The sequence below is a fragment of the Acomys minous genome, assembly GCF_964271855.1.
Source record: "Acomys minous genome assembly, chromosome: 1".
In the NCBI taxonomy this organism is placed as follows: Eukaryota; Metazoa; Chordata; class Mammalia; order Rodentia; family Muridae; genus Acomys; species Acomys minous.
The window spans coordinates 58,733,405-58,748,802 of NC_140483.1; the positions used below are offsets into that span (position 1 = coordinate 58,733,405).

Genomic DNA, 15,398 nt, shown 5'->3' on the forward strand with positions numbered 1-15,398 from the left:
GACGTCAGGCCGGGAACCTGGGGGCAGGAGGTGAGGCAGAAGCCGTGGAGGAACGCTGCTCACTGGCGTCAACCTGTCAGACAATTCTAGCTTGTGTCCAGCTGACAGAAGCCTAGCCAGCATGCGGACACACGGTTGTATGGATGCCCTACCACGGTTACTTGCTTTTCATGTCTCTGCAACCCTCACCTCCAGTTTCTATTTCTTTTCAGACTCCCTTGTATTACCTCCTCCTTAATCACTGTTTTAAAAGGGGAATGGAGGTGCGCGTGACAGAAACAATTCCAACTTCTGCCCATAGCTCTTCAAACCAGCCCTCTCCTGTCCCTATCTCCCCTTACATCCTCTGGTTGTTGCTCAGTTGCAGCCTCCCTGTTTCAAAAGCAATCCTTCCTGCTTCCTGCCACCCATCTGCTCCGACTTTCCAAGTATCCTGACTTCATCAATTTCCCCACCTCCCTTATGACCTTTCATTGGCACTTTTGGCCTGGTCCCCAAAGCAGCTGTCACCGCTTGCCATCCTCCCCCTCTGCCCCCTCCCATTTCATGTCCATCCATCCATCTCTTTCTTCCATTTGATGACGATGAATTTTTACTGTCTTAAGTAACGTCACAAAAGAGCCAGTGTAAATCCGTACACCATACTCTTACACCTGCCTCCTCTCTACTTGGTTGTTCGGGTGAGAATTCTGTGCTTCATTTTGGCCACTGTCCACTTTCACCCAAACATTGCTGAATCTGTGAAGTCTTTTAAGTCCTACTAAACCTTAGTCCTGAACTACAACACCCTCTTACTTAGAGTAGGAGCAAATGGCCCAAAGAGGTCTCATACAGAGAGGAACTATTTTCTTTTCCCTACTTAACAACCTTTGATGCTTCCCTTTGCCAGTGAAGTTTAACATTTTTATAAGTAGCCTGCCATCCCTAATGGATAAGACCAAGATCATCATGAACCTCTCCCAAATGCCTAATCTCCCTCGTTGCTTGTGGTTTATCTTTTAGTTATTCAAACCATGTGTATCCCTTTTTGACTCAGGGTCTCAGACTCACACAGGTGCAGAAGCCAGAGGGTCCACCTATGTTGGGAATCAATTCAAGTCTTGCCATTTCAAGGAGAATGCTTTTCCTCTTTTCTTCCTTGTAGTGCTAAGAGTCTTTATGCTTGTTTATTTGCTGAACATCTTCACTTGGCCAATTGCCCTTCATTCTTCATCCAGCTGAATATCATCTTCTTACCAACGCCCTTCCAATCTAGCTTGGTTGCTTTAATAAACTCCCCACTTATCAATACTGCGAATCATACTAGACGTGGTCCTGTATTTCCGCATTTGGGAAATAACGCCAGGTCAAAAGCTCAAGGCCAGCTTGGGCTACCTAGTGAGATCCTGTCTCAAATAAATAAATAAATAAATAAATAAATAAATAAATATCGCCACAATTAGCTGGACATAATGGTTGAAGTAGGAGGATTGCTTGAATCTAGTAGTTTAAATGCGCCGACTCTGTCTCAAATGTGGTGTGTGTGTGTCTATGATAAAAAAAAAATCCTTGTAATAAACTCAGCTTTGTAGTTGTTGTTGAGTCCAGGAGGACAGGTGCTTGGCTTGCCTTCTTTGCAGCTTTTAGCCAAACACCCAGCAATGTTCCTAAAGCACACTAAAGTCTGAAAGACTACAACTTTTGACTTGAAGCAAATGTCACTGAGAGGCTAGCCTGCCTCTCCTGGTTTGGGTTTCATTAGAGGTAGAAATGAGGGTAGAGATTACGACAGATGATTAGATTAGCTGTTAGTGCCCGAGTGCTAGTCAGTTACTTTGATGGAGGGGATTTGGCAAGGGTATGTCGGGGAAGTGGCATCTTTCTGTTTTAAGTAACCTAGGAAAATTGTAACCAGGCCTGAGATCCTGGGAGGGGTACTGGGCAAACTGTGCACCGTGTCATCCTGTGACTTCACGACCTTGCAAAAAGTCTCCAATAGTGGTAAGGGAAAAGCCGGGGTGGTGGGGCTGAGGACGAGGATTTCAAAGTGCTAGCAGATTAATAATCAGCAGTAATGGAGACCAAATCAAGCTGGACACTGCTTAGACTAGTCTGCCTTTAATTGCCCGGTAACTTTTATTGTGTTTAATAGCAACTAGGCACATAAGTTAAGGAGCTCCCTAGATGGATGACCCTCTCATGCTATATAATTCATAAGTGGTTCTGTCATTTCACCAAGCCAACATCATCTTCAGGATTGGTTTCAGGATACTGAGAGTAGACACTCAAAAATCCGGTGTCTTCTTTTCCATCCCAGGAGCAAGGATGGGCCTGTTTTGTTTTCTACCCATGAATGGTGGGTAGGAAGGCAGAGGTCTAAGTTTTGGCACAAATGCAAGATGTGCCTAAGCTGTTTTGTTCAGGATTTCGGTACCCATCTTTCCAACTGATTCCCCACAACTATTTTCCCAAATGTGTGTGTATGCATATATATTATATATTTACATATGTATTTGATTTTTTAAAAAATCTGGCTTCTCTGTGTAGCCCTGGCTGCTCTGGATCTCATTATGTAGACCAGGCTGGCCTCAAACTCACAGAGATCCATGTGTGCCTCTACCTCCCGAGTGCTGGGATTAAAGGCATGTGCCACCGTGCCCATACAAAACAGCCAGTTTCTTCTCTACAGAGTGGCAGGGACTCCTGCCACCCAGGGAAAGATGCTTCCAAATGCTCCTCTGAGGCTGATGGAAGAGGGGTTGCTGGTGTTTTCAAGGATGGGAACTTGCTCAGTTACCCCCACCCCCTACCTGCCGTTTCCATCCCTGAAGTGTATTCATGGCCCCAGGATAAAAATTACTGATTCATACCTACTTTTGTGTTTTCCTGTTGAGAAATTCTAGTCCCGGATAGGCTAAGTAAGTCTCCAGAGTCACCACCTGAGTTACCATGGGAAAAGCGCATTGACTAATGAGACCTATGTGCACAGGGACCCAGAGAGGTGTCGGTAGAGATGTAGAATGGACTGGTTCATTCCAGAGGCAGTTCTGTAGCTCACAGAGGAAGGCCAAAGGTCATCCTCTCTTTTTGAATTCTGGCTTTATGTTCTCATGACCCAGTTTCCATTTATACTTTCCCTAAATATTATCACAATTAAATCCAAAATTAAGTTTTAAGGAGAACCACGGCACGGGATGGAAAGCTTCTGCCATTGAGGCATCTCCTACCTCTTCCTTTTCATCTGATGCTCTCAACTCCGTCTTTCCCTCATACCCAGAGCGGAGGGGCCTGTTTGTGTTTTAGCTACCTAATTTCTGCCAGGATCTATGAGGAGCAGTCGCTTTATTTCCCCATCTCCTCATCTTCACAGCTAGGACCACAGATGAGTGCAGCATCTCCCTAACTTCCAAATCTACTTTGTACAATTTAGGAGAGGAGGTAGCCGGTTTTCTCTTACCACACCCTCACCCAAACCTCATCTGTACATCACCTCTCTAGAACGCATACATTTTTTTCCCCACACCTGTGATGCCTTCATGCCAAGCTTTGTGTGTTAGTGAGCTGGAGCTGTCACTACAAGATCCTGCAGGAGGCCTCGCCTAACCAGTAAGAACTTATCTTCTTCAAGTTCTAGAGGCTGACAAGTTCAAGATCAAGGTGCCAGCAAGGCAGTTTCATCCTGAGGCCTCTTGCCTCAAGAGAGATCCTATCTCATTATGCGCTCTTGAAACCTGAAAGACGATAAGGAAGTAGATCAGAGTCTCCAGGCTCTCTTCTTAGCACTAAGTCTGCCATGAGGACTCTGCCCTCATCATCCCGTCAGACCTTGGTTGTCTCCCAAAGGCGCCATCTTTAAATGTCATCGCTTTGGCAGTCAAGCCACCATTATGAATTTGGTTGGGGTAGGGAGAAGACTGGACACGGCCGTTCAATCTCTAGCATCTAGAAAGAGATTTCCCCCTCCACCAGTTTTCCAAATGAGAAAAGGAGGCTAAAAGAAGTAAGTATGTTGGGGCCAAGTCTACAAGACGGGGCCCTAAGAATGGCAATGTCCATGCGGATGGCCCAGCTGAGTAGGTAGTTCTAAGCCAGCTCTTCCCTCCATCCACCAGCCAAGAGCACCTCTTAAAGCTTTGAAGGGTATATAAGTGTTAAAACATGCGCACAGATCCTCTGATATGCTTCCTTCAAAGGGTGAAGCCCAACTCCCCCTTATGTGTATGTGGCTGGGACTTACTGCCTTCTAACAGGTAGAATGTGACAGGACCAATGGTATGAGATTTTCTGGATTAGGCCAGAAATGCTGTGGACACTCTTGAGAGCCACAGCCATCTACAAATAGCCAGGTGATGGGCTACACTAGACATGTGAACATTTCTTATATCCCAGAAGAACCAGAGAGTCAAAGAGTAATCAGAAGAGAAATTAAAGTTATCTTGAAACAAATAAGAACGGAGGCACATAATACTAAAATGTATATTATTGTTTTTGGTACAGGGTCACATCATGTTGCCCAGGCCAGCCTTGAACTCCTAGACTCAGTGACCCTCCTCTTTCAGCCTCTTGAGCAGGTGGGAGCAAGTGTAAATGCTATTTTATTGTCGTTTTTGAGTCAGGGTCTTATAGTGCAGCCCAGGCTGGCTTCAAATTCTAAAATTCCCCTTTTCAACTTTTCAAATCCTAGGATTATAGGTTTATGCCAACAGTTGGGCAAATATCTATATCTTTTAAGGATGCAGAACTAAGTGGGCATGGTGGCACATTCCTGTAATCCCAGTACTCAGGAGGCAAAGGTAGGAAGATCTCTGTGAGTTCCAGGCCAGCCTGGTCTACAAAGCAAGTCAAGGACAGCCAAAACTACACAGAGAAACTTTGTCTCAGGAAAAAAAAAAGGATGCAGGACTATAGAGGAAATAATTATTCAGTAATTTCTGTATGATATACAGGAGTTTGATACAATCATTAAGATCATGAGCTCTACCATTAGTAGTTGGATGACCTAAGGTAGACTCTTTAACTGAATCTCATTTTTATGTGTAAGATATTGAGATGTTATCTTTAATCTCAGTCACTTGGGAGGCAGAGGCAGAGGCAGAGGCAGAGGCAGAGGCAGAGGCAGAGGCAGAGGCAGAGGCAGAGGCAGAGGCAGAGGCAGAGGCAGAGGCAGGTGGATCACTGTGAGTTTGAGGCTACCAGGTCTACAACAGTGAGTTATAAGCTAGTCAAGGATATACAATGAGACTCTGTCTCAAAAAAAATTAAGATATTAATTTAATAGCACCTCATAGTGTTACATGATAATAAACAAATTAATATACATGAAGTGCAATAGCAAAGCAGCCAGCAAATGGCTTTAATAATTTCCACATGATTATGGATATGTAATTATGTAAATAAATATGTAAATATTACATATACAGGTTCAAGTAGAGATACAGTTTAAGTATTTCTTGAGGTTAATTTATGATCAAGGGATGGATAAGAGTGTTGGGTTAATAAAGCAATTAAAAAAAACTTGAACTCCCAACACTACAGAACGGTGAATTACTGAACCACAGTGCAGCAGACTGAACAGTGAAATTGCTCCCACGTTGGAGGCTATAGGGAGTACTGAGACTAAAGGCACATATTGTGCCTGGTGAACTTAAGAGTGTGGTGCTGCCACACCCATAGAAGTGCCAGGAAAACTGTAGCCACCGTTGAGATCAATTACGCTGCTTTTCCAGATGTGTTTCTGGCTGTTTCAGACGCCCAGTGTCTTGAGTGAGAACCTGCCTCCTAGTTGTTAGTGTGTGCTGGCTGTCACTGAGCCCTGGTGGGGGGACTCTTCCTGCCTAGGGGCTCAGAACTTCTCCGCCTCAGGGAGAGACCCTCGGCCATCTCCCTCCCATTCCTCTTCCTTTCTCCTTTACGTGTGGGCATGTGCACACATTCTCTGTATGTGTGTAGGCATACACATGTGTGGCTGCACATGGACATGGTGTGGCTGTGCGAGTGGGGGGGCCTGACATCAGTGTGAGGGATCATTCTCACCTCATCTTCCAGCGTTTTTCGCTGGGGCAGTCTTGGACCCAGAGCTCTCCAACAAAATGGCCAGTCTTGCTAGTGAATAAAAAAGCAGGAATAAAAAGGAGAGGAAAGGACATGGCTGCTTCTAGGTGTTGTGGAGGAGAAAGTTTATTGTGGATAAAAGGGAAGACACAGGCAGAGGCCGACTCATTTGGAAGAGGCCAGAGTGAACATGATTCGGAACCGTGTGGTTGGCAGGGCTGGGGAAACGAGTGAGGGGAGCCAAGTACAGCAGCCAGGAGGCCAAAGGCACAGGAAGGGCCAGGTAACCAAAATGTCTGGATTATATAGGGAACAGCCTCCGTGGGAAGGGCAGCCCAGGCGCTGGACTGGAGTGTTCAGGGTAGAAGACAGGGTAACAGGTAGAGACTGAGGGGTGCTGGGAGAACCTGGAGGACAGTTCTCCTTTGATATATTAAATAGGCACCTCAGCTGCTTGTCCCAGGGTTGAAACTTCCCAGGGAGCCACCCTGCTCTGCAGATCCCTGTCTGTGCCTTCCCAGGCTACCATGCCCACTAGCATCTTCTTGGGTTCTAAGGATCTGAACTCCTGTCTCACCCTTGCCCGGAAAGCACTTCTAACCACACAGCCATTCTCCTTGCCCCCTAGCTCCCATTCTTAACCCCAACCTTTCATCTCAGAATTTCAGCTTTGATGCTTCCCACTTCCTTCCGATGGTTACTTTAACCGAAGTGAGTCAGGTCTTACTGAAAAAATGACCACAGCCTGTCAGCTCCCACTCGCCCTGTCCCCAGGGCTGCCTGGCCAGCACGTGTGTGTGTGTGTGTGTGTGTGTGTGTGTGTGTGTGTGTGTGTGTTGTCAGGGTTACTCAGCTCAATATTTCCCCTTGTTCTTAAAGTCATGAGACGTTTAGTAGGGCTTCCCTAACCGCTCTGCTCCCAACCTCCCCAACCCCCACCCCAGCCAGAAGTCAGTCTAACATCTGTCTGGTGGCTCAGAGAGGGGACAGGAAGAGCAACTGGTTGGGTCCTTTGTGAACCTATTGAGTAGACACCAATTTGCCTCTACTCCACTTTTTCGGATCAACCCTGTTGCCTCTGACCTCAGCCTGAAGAAGCACTTGGAGAGCTGAGGCAGGGAGAGCTGAGTTCAAGGCCATCCTGAATTCTAGGGAGACCCTGTCTCAGGGCATCAAGAGCTAGGGAGAGTTGAGCAGCAGATTTGCTTAGCATGTGGCAGGGTTAGGTCACCATCACTGCAGGAGATGAGGTGTGGCAAGGGTTTTGAATTATGTCTGATTGCTAGTAATAATCAGACTTGTGGTGTGGGACTATCTCCCAGTTCCAGGAGCTAGTGATAACGATGACTTTTTGTTAATCCCTGGAGCACCAGCCCCCCCCCCCCATCTAAGTGCACCCGGAACCTCTGGAACTTGAAGGAGCAGACATATTAGGCTTCTCTTTTTGGGTAGGGGTTACAAGACAGGCTTTCTCTGTGTATCCCTGGCTATCCTGGACTAGCTTTGTAGTCTAGGCTGACCTCAAACTTACAGCAATCTGCCTGCCTCTGCCCTCCTGAGTGCTGGGATTAAAAGCATGCACTACCACATCCAGCCTGAATTTTTTAAAAAATCAAACAAGACTCATTAGACATTACAACTTGATTTAAATAAGACCCATTTATTCAAAATTAGAATCTGCTACAAAAACAGACAAACGATACACCATTCCCAAAGGAATCGAATTACTTCTAGTTAAAAATGAGTTCTATTAGAACTAATTTGAGGTGGTTATAAATAACAAATTGGCCACAGCTTTCAAGAATGAAATGGTTGGAGAGTGAGGTCAGGGAAATCCCTCTGAGCTATTGCAAGAATAATCATCAAAGGGGCCTCCCCAGTTTCTCTCCCTAAGACCCATAAGAGTCTCCATAACTCTTTCAAGAGCTCTGAACTCAGGGATGAGTGAAAATAAAGGGACATCGTAGGAAATAGCTCTGCAGCTATCAAGTGCGGCCAACCTTAGAATCAGTTGGCTTCCCAAGGAAGATTCCCCCCCATCATATCACACATTTTCCCTTAGGACACTCAAATACTATAAAGTGTCTCCTATGGAAACAGCTTAAACATAGATAAAAATAATAAATATTGTAAAATTATAATATTGGGCTTCTTTCTAAATAGTTCACAGAGAAGCTCAGTGAATAAATACAATGGAACTGAGGTATCAGAGGTAATAAATATTTCAGAGAGAGGTCCAACAAGGCTTTTCCAAGGAGTTGCGTCTGGTAGCAAGGATCCCCGGATCGGATCTTACAGAGCGCTGCTTATGCTCTGGAGTCTAGCAGACTCAACACATACTATGGGTGTTTCAGTTTTTCATCTTGATTGTCAAGTATGCTTCTATGCAGTTGATGAAGATGTCAAATTCACTCATGGCCTTGTAAACACCTTTCTCTTGGAGCTGTGTAGGGAGAGAAGTACCTGGTTAGGCCCTGTTGGAGGGCTGAGGGGACCCCGGCGCTTGGCTGGGAAGGACCTCGAGTGTAGAAGGCTCTCTGCTTTCTTGTGTTGAGAGCTGAAGTATGTGACTTTGGAGACCCAGGGATTTGCCCAGATGCCATGGAAGGGGGCTTTGGCCTTCACCTGCACCTTCTCCCAACTTTAAGCACAGCCTGGACTTAGCAAAGAGAGTATTCAGTTCTCAAAGCACCGTCTTCAGAGCGGCACCTTTTCAGCTTCGTTTTTAGAGGCTGGTGCTCTCACAGAACGCTTACGCAGAATATTATGCAAAGACGTTAGAGAAAGCAGTTTGAAGGCAGGACGGTGATAGAGGTAGAAATGTTTTTATGTTTTGAGCATTTAGGCAGTCCCTGCCCTGCTGTTCTAGCCTCCTGTCATGGAAGTCCTGCCCACTGAGGTTGGAGCCCTGCCAGATGTCTCTGCCTAGCCCATGAAGATGATGAGGGTCACATGGCTTCTGGGAACTAGGGTTTAATAGGTTCACAGGCAGTTGGGCCCGTGAAACCTCATTTTGTATGCCAGGTGAAAAGTGTACTGGGACAAGTAAGAATTCTGCTTCCTGCTCATTCTGATATTTGGGGCATCCAGGCTGAGCCCCAAGATGTGCCTGTGTGCATTAATTCATGTCTGCTTTCTGCACTTGTGGCTTTGGCTTGTTTCCCAACAAGGTACTTGCTGTACTTTCTGTTTCCTTTGACACTCTCCCCAGCACCCAGTGCTCTGTGCTCATAGGTTGTCTGGTCAGTCTAAGCCAAAAGCCTGCAAAAGCGGAGCAGTCATTTAGAAACTGCCAGAGACGCCTTGCAGAAAACAAATGTGACTGAGGTGGTGGCTCCTAACTGGCAGAAGAGATCACAGGTTCCCACACTCCAGGTGCAGAACAGGTACCTCCCTCCTCCGGCCCGTCAGTCACGTTATGCACACCCTCTTTGCCACCACCCCAGCTTACCTTATTAAAGTCACTCTTTACTTGTTCCACAGCCTTACTCTTATTTTCACAGGGGAAAAATCGATGCTGAGGAAAAAGAAGAAGAAGAGAGTGTTGATAATTCTAGCTTGAGCCCTGTGTCCAACAACAATGGGCAGGAAACCAGCCTCGTGACACAGAGAAGGGTCAGATTCATTTTTCAATGCCCACCTCTTAGCTCCCAGGGAGAACTGAGCCCTGCTTGGCCCTTCCCTAAGACAGCAGGGGTTAGGTTAGATCAGCCCAGAGAGATGCAACACATATCTTTGGAATCACAAAGATGTTTGCAAAGCATGGCTGTGAACTCAGGTCTTGGGCTTTGTCTCTCAGAACCCCCAAGGCATTGATTGTGTTTTGTTTTATTTTATTTTTATCTATTGTGTTTTAAAAAAATTTTTTTTATTAATTTATTCTTGTTACATCTCGATGGATCTACTGTGTTTTTAATGTCTCTTCTTGTCTGTCTCCAGTCTCAACCACCACGAACTATTTCTAGATGTCAGAGTGGAAACAAAGTCTCAGCTACTGGGGCCAAATCGGTAGTCTAGAACTTGTTGAACATATAGACACCATCTGATTTCCCAGTATCAGTGAGAGCAGAAAGCAAGCCTCTAGCGGCCAAGGCGTCACTTCAGACAGAGCTGTAGGTGCTCTGGCCATATCATTCATAGATACTGCCTTAGGGACAGTAGTCTTCTGGCCCTTCTGAATTGCCAGGGAGAGCCCTGTTAACTCAGCTGTGTGCTGCTGGATTTCGCTTTGCAGAAGATGAGACCAAGAGGCAAATGTTTTCCTCTGCTTGGGAGCCTCAGCTGGCAGCCCAGGACGGAGGTCTCAAGTGATGAGGGAGCCTTGAGTGAAGCCTGGGCCTTCCCACGAAGAGAGAGGACTAGCTAATAAGCCACAATGACTCACAAATAACAGGAAGGCTGTGTGCAAACCTTCACGTGTAAGTGCCTAAAAGCCACCCCCACTCTGGCTCAGAAAACAGCCGAGTGAGCGAGTAAGAGAGATCCGGCTCCAGGCACCGCCTCTCTAGATTTACCTAGTGCCCCAGTCTAGTCTGTGTGTGTCTGTGGATGCATGCGGCTTGGCTGGGCTGGGCTATAGGGGATGGCATGTGGTGGGTGCTCCTAGGGAAAGAACTCACACATCGCTGCAGCCGCATCCTGAGGGTCTTCAGCTTCTCTCCCAGGGAGTTCAAATGCTCCTTGATTTCTGGGCCATGGTTCTCGGCCTGGGGCATCACTTCTATCAGGTAAAACTTGATCATTTCTGATAAGGCTTGGCAACCCAAGTAACCCTAGAGACAGGGATCAAAGGTTGCGAGGGGGGGTGATGACCTGTTGCAACTAAATTCTGATGGGCGCTCTTGTCCCTAGGGATTAGCCACACCCTCCGCGCACCCCCCCTCGCCTTCCTCCCCTCTCCTCAGTTACACTCTCTTCCTTTACCGCAGAATGAGCCCTTCATAACCCTTGAGTGCTGGCAACATGCTGAGTTAAGGCCTTCCCACTTCTCCTTTTGAAAGCTAAGGCATCAGAGGCAGCTCCTCCTGTCACAGGCAGCGCCTCCCTTCCCTAACTACTGTGTGGCTCCCAGCACCCACTTGCCTCTTACCTTAAAGTCCTGCATCAAGGAATCGGTTAATAGGATGTTGTCCAGCTGGTCTCTTTTTTGCTGGAAGAACAAAAGGAGCATGAATGCAAGGGGGCGGGGCCGGGGGCGCGATGCCTGACCTGTCTTCTGATGACCTTTCCATTTGTAGAGCTTTGAATTTGTAATCAATGTAGCCCTGGCCACTATTGAAAGGGGAGCTTTAAGGACAGGGTTTGACGGGGCTAGGGCCCGAAGTTAAATCAAAGTCCTTCCTCTTATGATTGAGTTTAGAAAGAAAGAAAGAAAGAAAGAAAACCTTCTGACTGACTTTAGCAGACTGGGAGAAGTTTGACCCAGGCCTGGTCTTCCTTGAGATGAGTCACATCAGGTTTCAAGGGCACCTGTGTACACCTTCGTTTTCGGGAGTCCCTTACGGAGAGCCTTTGCTTTGCATGGCTCTGCCTTCTCTGGACCTCCTCCCACACCTGTTCTTGGAGCTCTGGAATGCAAGCAGTCCATGCCTGGTCCCCCAAACCTCCGTCCTCCAAATCCAGAGACTAAGCAGAGACAGCATATGCCTCCTATACCATGGACTTTGGTCCTTGACAGCAAAATATGCAGTTTCATTGGAAACGTAAAAGAAAATTCTTGGGCACCAGAGAGACAATGCAGTCACCTTCTAGTTAGCTTTTCCTGTGTGCCTGGTTTTGGTTTAACGCATAAACCATGGCCTGGCCTAGGACTCTCTTGATTTATATTTAAGGGGGATAGATGCTGGAGTAAGAGGAAGAGTGCGTGGTAGGAGCAAGAAGAGGAAGAGGAGCAGGAGGAGGAGAGCTATTCTCACAGTTCCATGAGAGCGCCTATTTCAGGCAATCCCAGGAAGAAAGCATTGGCAAGGAGTCATACTCACAAAGAAAGTCTTCACCTGGCTGAAGGCATGGCGCAGCTCTCGGAGCATGTGGGTCTGGCTGACTGCGAAGTGGGTGCAGTTATACTCGCCTCTGCTGGTCCCGACTCCAGCCAGCAAGATTAGGCAACATAGCAGTGCTGAGCCAGGCATGATGGAGCCCTGTCTTCTGAGAGGCTGCCTTGTGGCTTTGGTACTGCAAGAGCAAGCCCCTAAAGTATAGACCTCCCATCCTGTGTACCCCCCTTATATACTGCTCAGTGAGGCCTTTTCATTTGCAAATTTCCTGGCAAAGATTACTGAAGCCCCGCCTCTTGAGACCATGCACTGTAAGCAAAAGAATGGGTGAAAAAATGAACTTCTGCATAGCTATATTTAGTAAGGGCTTACCTCTAATTTTTTTTTTTTAGCTTTTCAATACAAAATGTTGCATTTCCTAAAGCAGACAGCTGTTCTATGTGCCGAGGCCTACAGTTGTGTGAGTTCCATTCACGAACTCCTAGGTCACAATGACGTGAATAAATGGGCCATTCCAGAATACATTAGGATTGAGAAATAATTGGTTTCCAGACTCAACTTGAGTTGAATGCCCGATGTTTCTTGCTGACTAGGCAGTCGCCTTAGCACTCAGTTACCTGAAAGGCGATTGTCCTTAAAGCTTACCCTCTTTGGCTCTCCCACATCGTGTTAAAGGCTATCCCTTGAAAAGATATGTTTGCTGTGGGACAGATGTTCACAGGAGGCTTCCAGTGCCTTCTCTGTCCCTTCCTTCATTGAGGTTTTCAGATCCTAGCATGGGAAGTTAGGAGCAGGAGCGAGGACTTCTGGGAAGCTTGCTCTCTGCCTGTCAAGTAGTCCTCACCATGGCCCTGTTTTATAGATGTGTCACCTGTAGTTGCCAAAGGACAGAGGGGGCGACTTTAGTCCATCTACAGTCACCTGGCAAGTCTCTTGTAGTCCTCTGATTATGTCTACACCTTCCCTTCAAAAGGGACTTCTCCTACTCCCTCTATTTGGGTGGGAAGAGCATTAGCTTGGAGCTCTCCACTGCTTTTTCACTCTGTACCCTGGGCGAGCCACTTGTCCTCTTAGTACCTGTTTTCCGTCTGACCCACAGGGGTGGGGTGGGTGGTGGGTGAGGGCAGTGGTACATTTCCTATTGACCATGGGCTTTTTGCTTGAATAACAGTAGACCCATGTGGAGGATATTCTTCAGGGGTCTCCCTGAGTCAGTATGGAGAATCTGTTGGCACAGGGTTCCAAGCCTGCCCTACCGGAGAAGGCTAGCACACCAGAGATAGTGGGGCCGGGCACCTGGACCTATCCAATCTGACCTGATGTTGTGCCTAGTGGACCAGGGTCAAGGGCTGGAGCCTCTCCTTCCAACACTCTGAAGTGTCAGTGCAGAGACTTACCAGTTGTGAAGGGAAAAGAGTCCTCTAGAAGCTGGAATGGAGTTGATTCAAGAACTGCTGCTCCTCCTGTTTATTCCAAGCTGACTTCTACCAACAGCAAGCACAGAACAAGGGGCCCAGCAGGATTCCATTCCTTTCACTTTCCCCTTCCCTTTTGACTTCTGTTTGCTTTTTCTGGTGTGTGTGTGTGTTGGGGGGGGGGTAGGGATGTTTGTTTTCACTGGCAGAAGCAATCCTTTCTCTGAGCTGTATGTTTTAGGTGTGGACATAGTGCTATAGACCAGAGATCTGTATCCCAAAGGAGGCTCAAGGTCCTCCTTGACTCAGACAGCATGAACTCTCACTACCCTTTTTCCTGACTGCGTCTTGTACTAATCTCACCATGACAGCCCCAACCTCCCTTTGCTGCCACCCTGTATAGATACACACACACACACTATATATATATATATATATATATATATATATATATATATATATATATATATATATATACACACACACACACACCATATATATATGGTACCTGCTGTCCTCAGGATTAGCACTGGACAGCTCTATGAGCTGAATCCACCCCTGGAAGATGAAATACCAAGGAGAGGGGTTAGAGGACAGCTCAGTGGGAGAGACAGCACCTCTTTGTCTGTTTATTTGTTTGTTTTTCGAGACAGGGTTTTTCTGTGTAACATCCCTGGATGTCTTGGACTCATTTTGTAGTCCAGACTGGCCTCAAACTCACACACCCGGCTTTAGCCAGTTCCTCTTACGTCTTCTTATGAGCGTTTCTTCTTCCATAATCTCTTTTTACATAGAGCATCAAGCTATTTCATATTAACAAAAAGCAATATATTAGCATGTACTTAATTATAGCATATGGTTTATATTAATATAATTGATACATCATATTTATATATTAATATCTTAATGGTGTCTGAGCATCTACTATTCCTATTAATATAGTATAATCAGTTTCATGACTATGCTGTATTATATATTACTATAGTAATATAATACAAATGTGTGTGCTCCACACTCGCACAATGACAGGAAGAAGAGAGGTGCACGAAAGCTATTTATATTGCTTGTTAATACATATTCAACTAAATGGGGTTAAGGTTAGGATCTGAATTCTTTATTTGTTCTGAAATACACAGCCAGATATCCGCAGCCACTTTTCAAGTACTCGGCCCTTTCTCTCTGCCATTGGTTTCAAATTGCTGCTCACTCTCTCCTCAACGTTTCAGACTCTTCACGGTCCCCGATGACCTTAGGTACGTTCCTTGAGGCAAGTACATGCTTAGCCAAGTAAGGAGCCTGCGGTGAGCTTCTGAATCTCAAGTCTATGAGGACATCTACTCATCTTAGCGGCCCTTGGCACACATCGGGAAAAGCCCCAAACCCACAGCTACATCTGAGACACAAATGCTAAGAATTGCATGGCAGTTTGGGACAGGCCTAGGGAAGTGCCCAGGACAGGGAAGTGAGAGGGGGAGGCCTGGGCATAGGCTAGCTCAGTGTCAGCCTGGGTGCTGTTTGGAGCTTGTGAATTCAAGAAGGCATGACTGTTACACGTCAGTCTGAACATTCCTTGGGAACAAATGGCCTCAGTCAGTCCAGAACCTAGGGAAGTTGAATTTAAACACATTCTCCACTGGGAGATCACACAGAGGCTGTGGGAGGGGCATGTGGCGGGCAATGCCTCCTCTATTGTCCTTGTTCCCAAAACAGGTCCCTATTTCTAGTCAGCTGCTAACGAAAGACCTTTTATTAAGCATGGCTTTAAGAAGGTGGTATTTGTTGTTTGTCCTGAAAAGGTTCTCTCGTGTAGCTGAGGATAGTCTTGACCTCATCATCTTCCTGACTAAGCCTGCAGAGTGCGAGGACCACGGGCGAGCTTCACACCCACTTGAAATTTTACTTTTTCTTCGCATCATCTAAGCCCAGAGGCTGGCGCCCGGTGGCTGGTACTGCACTC

The 15,398-nt window shown here is 46.5% G+C and overlaps 1 protein-coding gene across 1 annotated transcript; it reads right to left on the bottom strand.

Moving 5' to 3' along the window:
• Positions 1-7,746: 7,746 nt before the first annotated feature.
• Positions 7,747-12,161, bottom strand: IL10 (interleukin 10; the record flags this gene model as incomplete). The annotated part of the gene is made up of 5 exons (XM_084771988.1): positions 7,747-8,473; positions 9,482-9,547; positions 10,650-10,802; positions 11,120-11,179; positions 12,012-12,161. 5 exons carry the CDS (start codon positions 12,159-12,161, stop codon positions 8,381-8,383), a joined length of 522 nt encoding a protein of 173 aa, XP_084628114.1. The 3' UTR covers positions 7,747-8,380.
• Between the last annotated feature and the right edge of the window lie 3,237 nt (positions 12,162-15,398).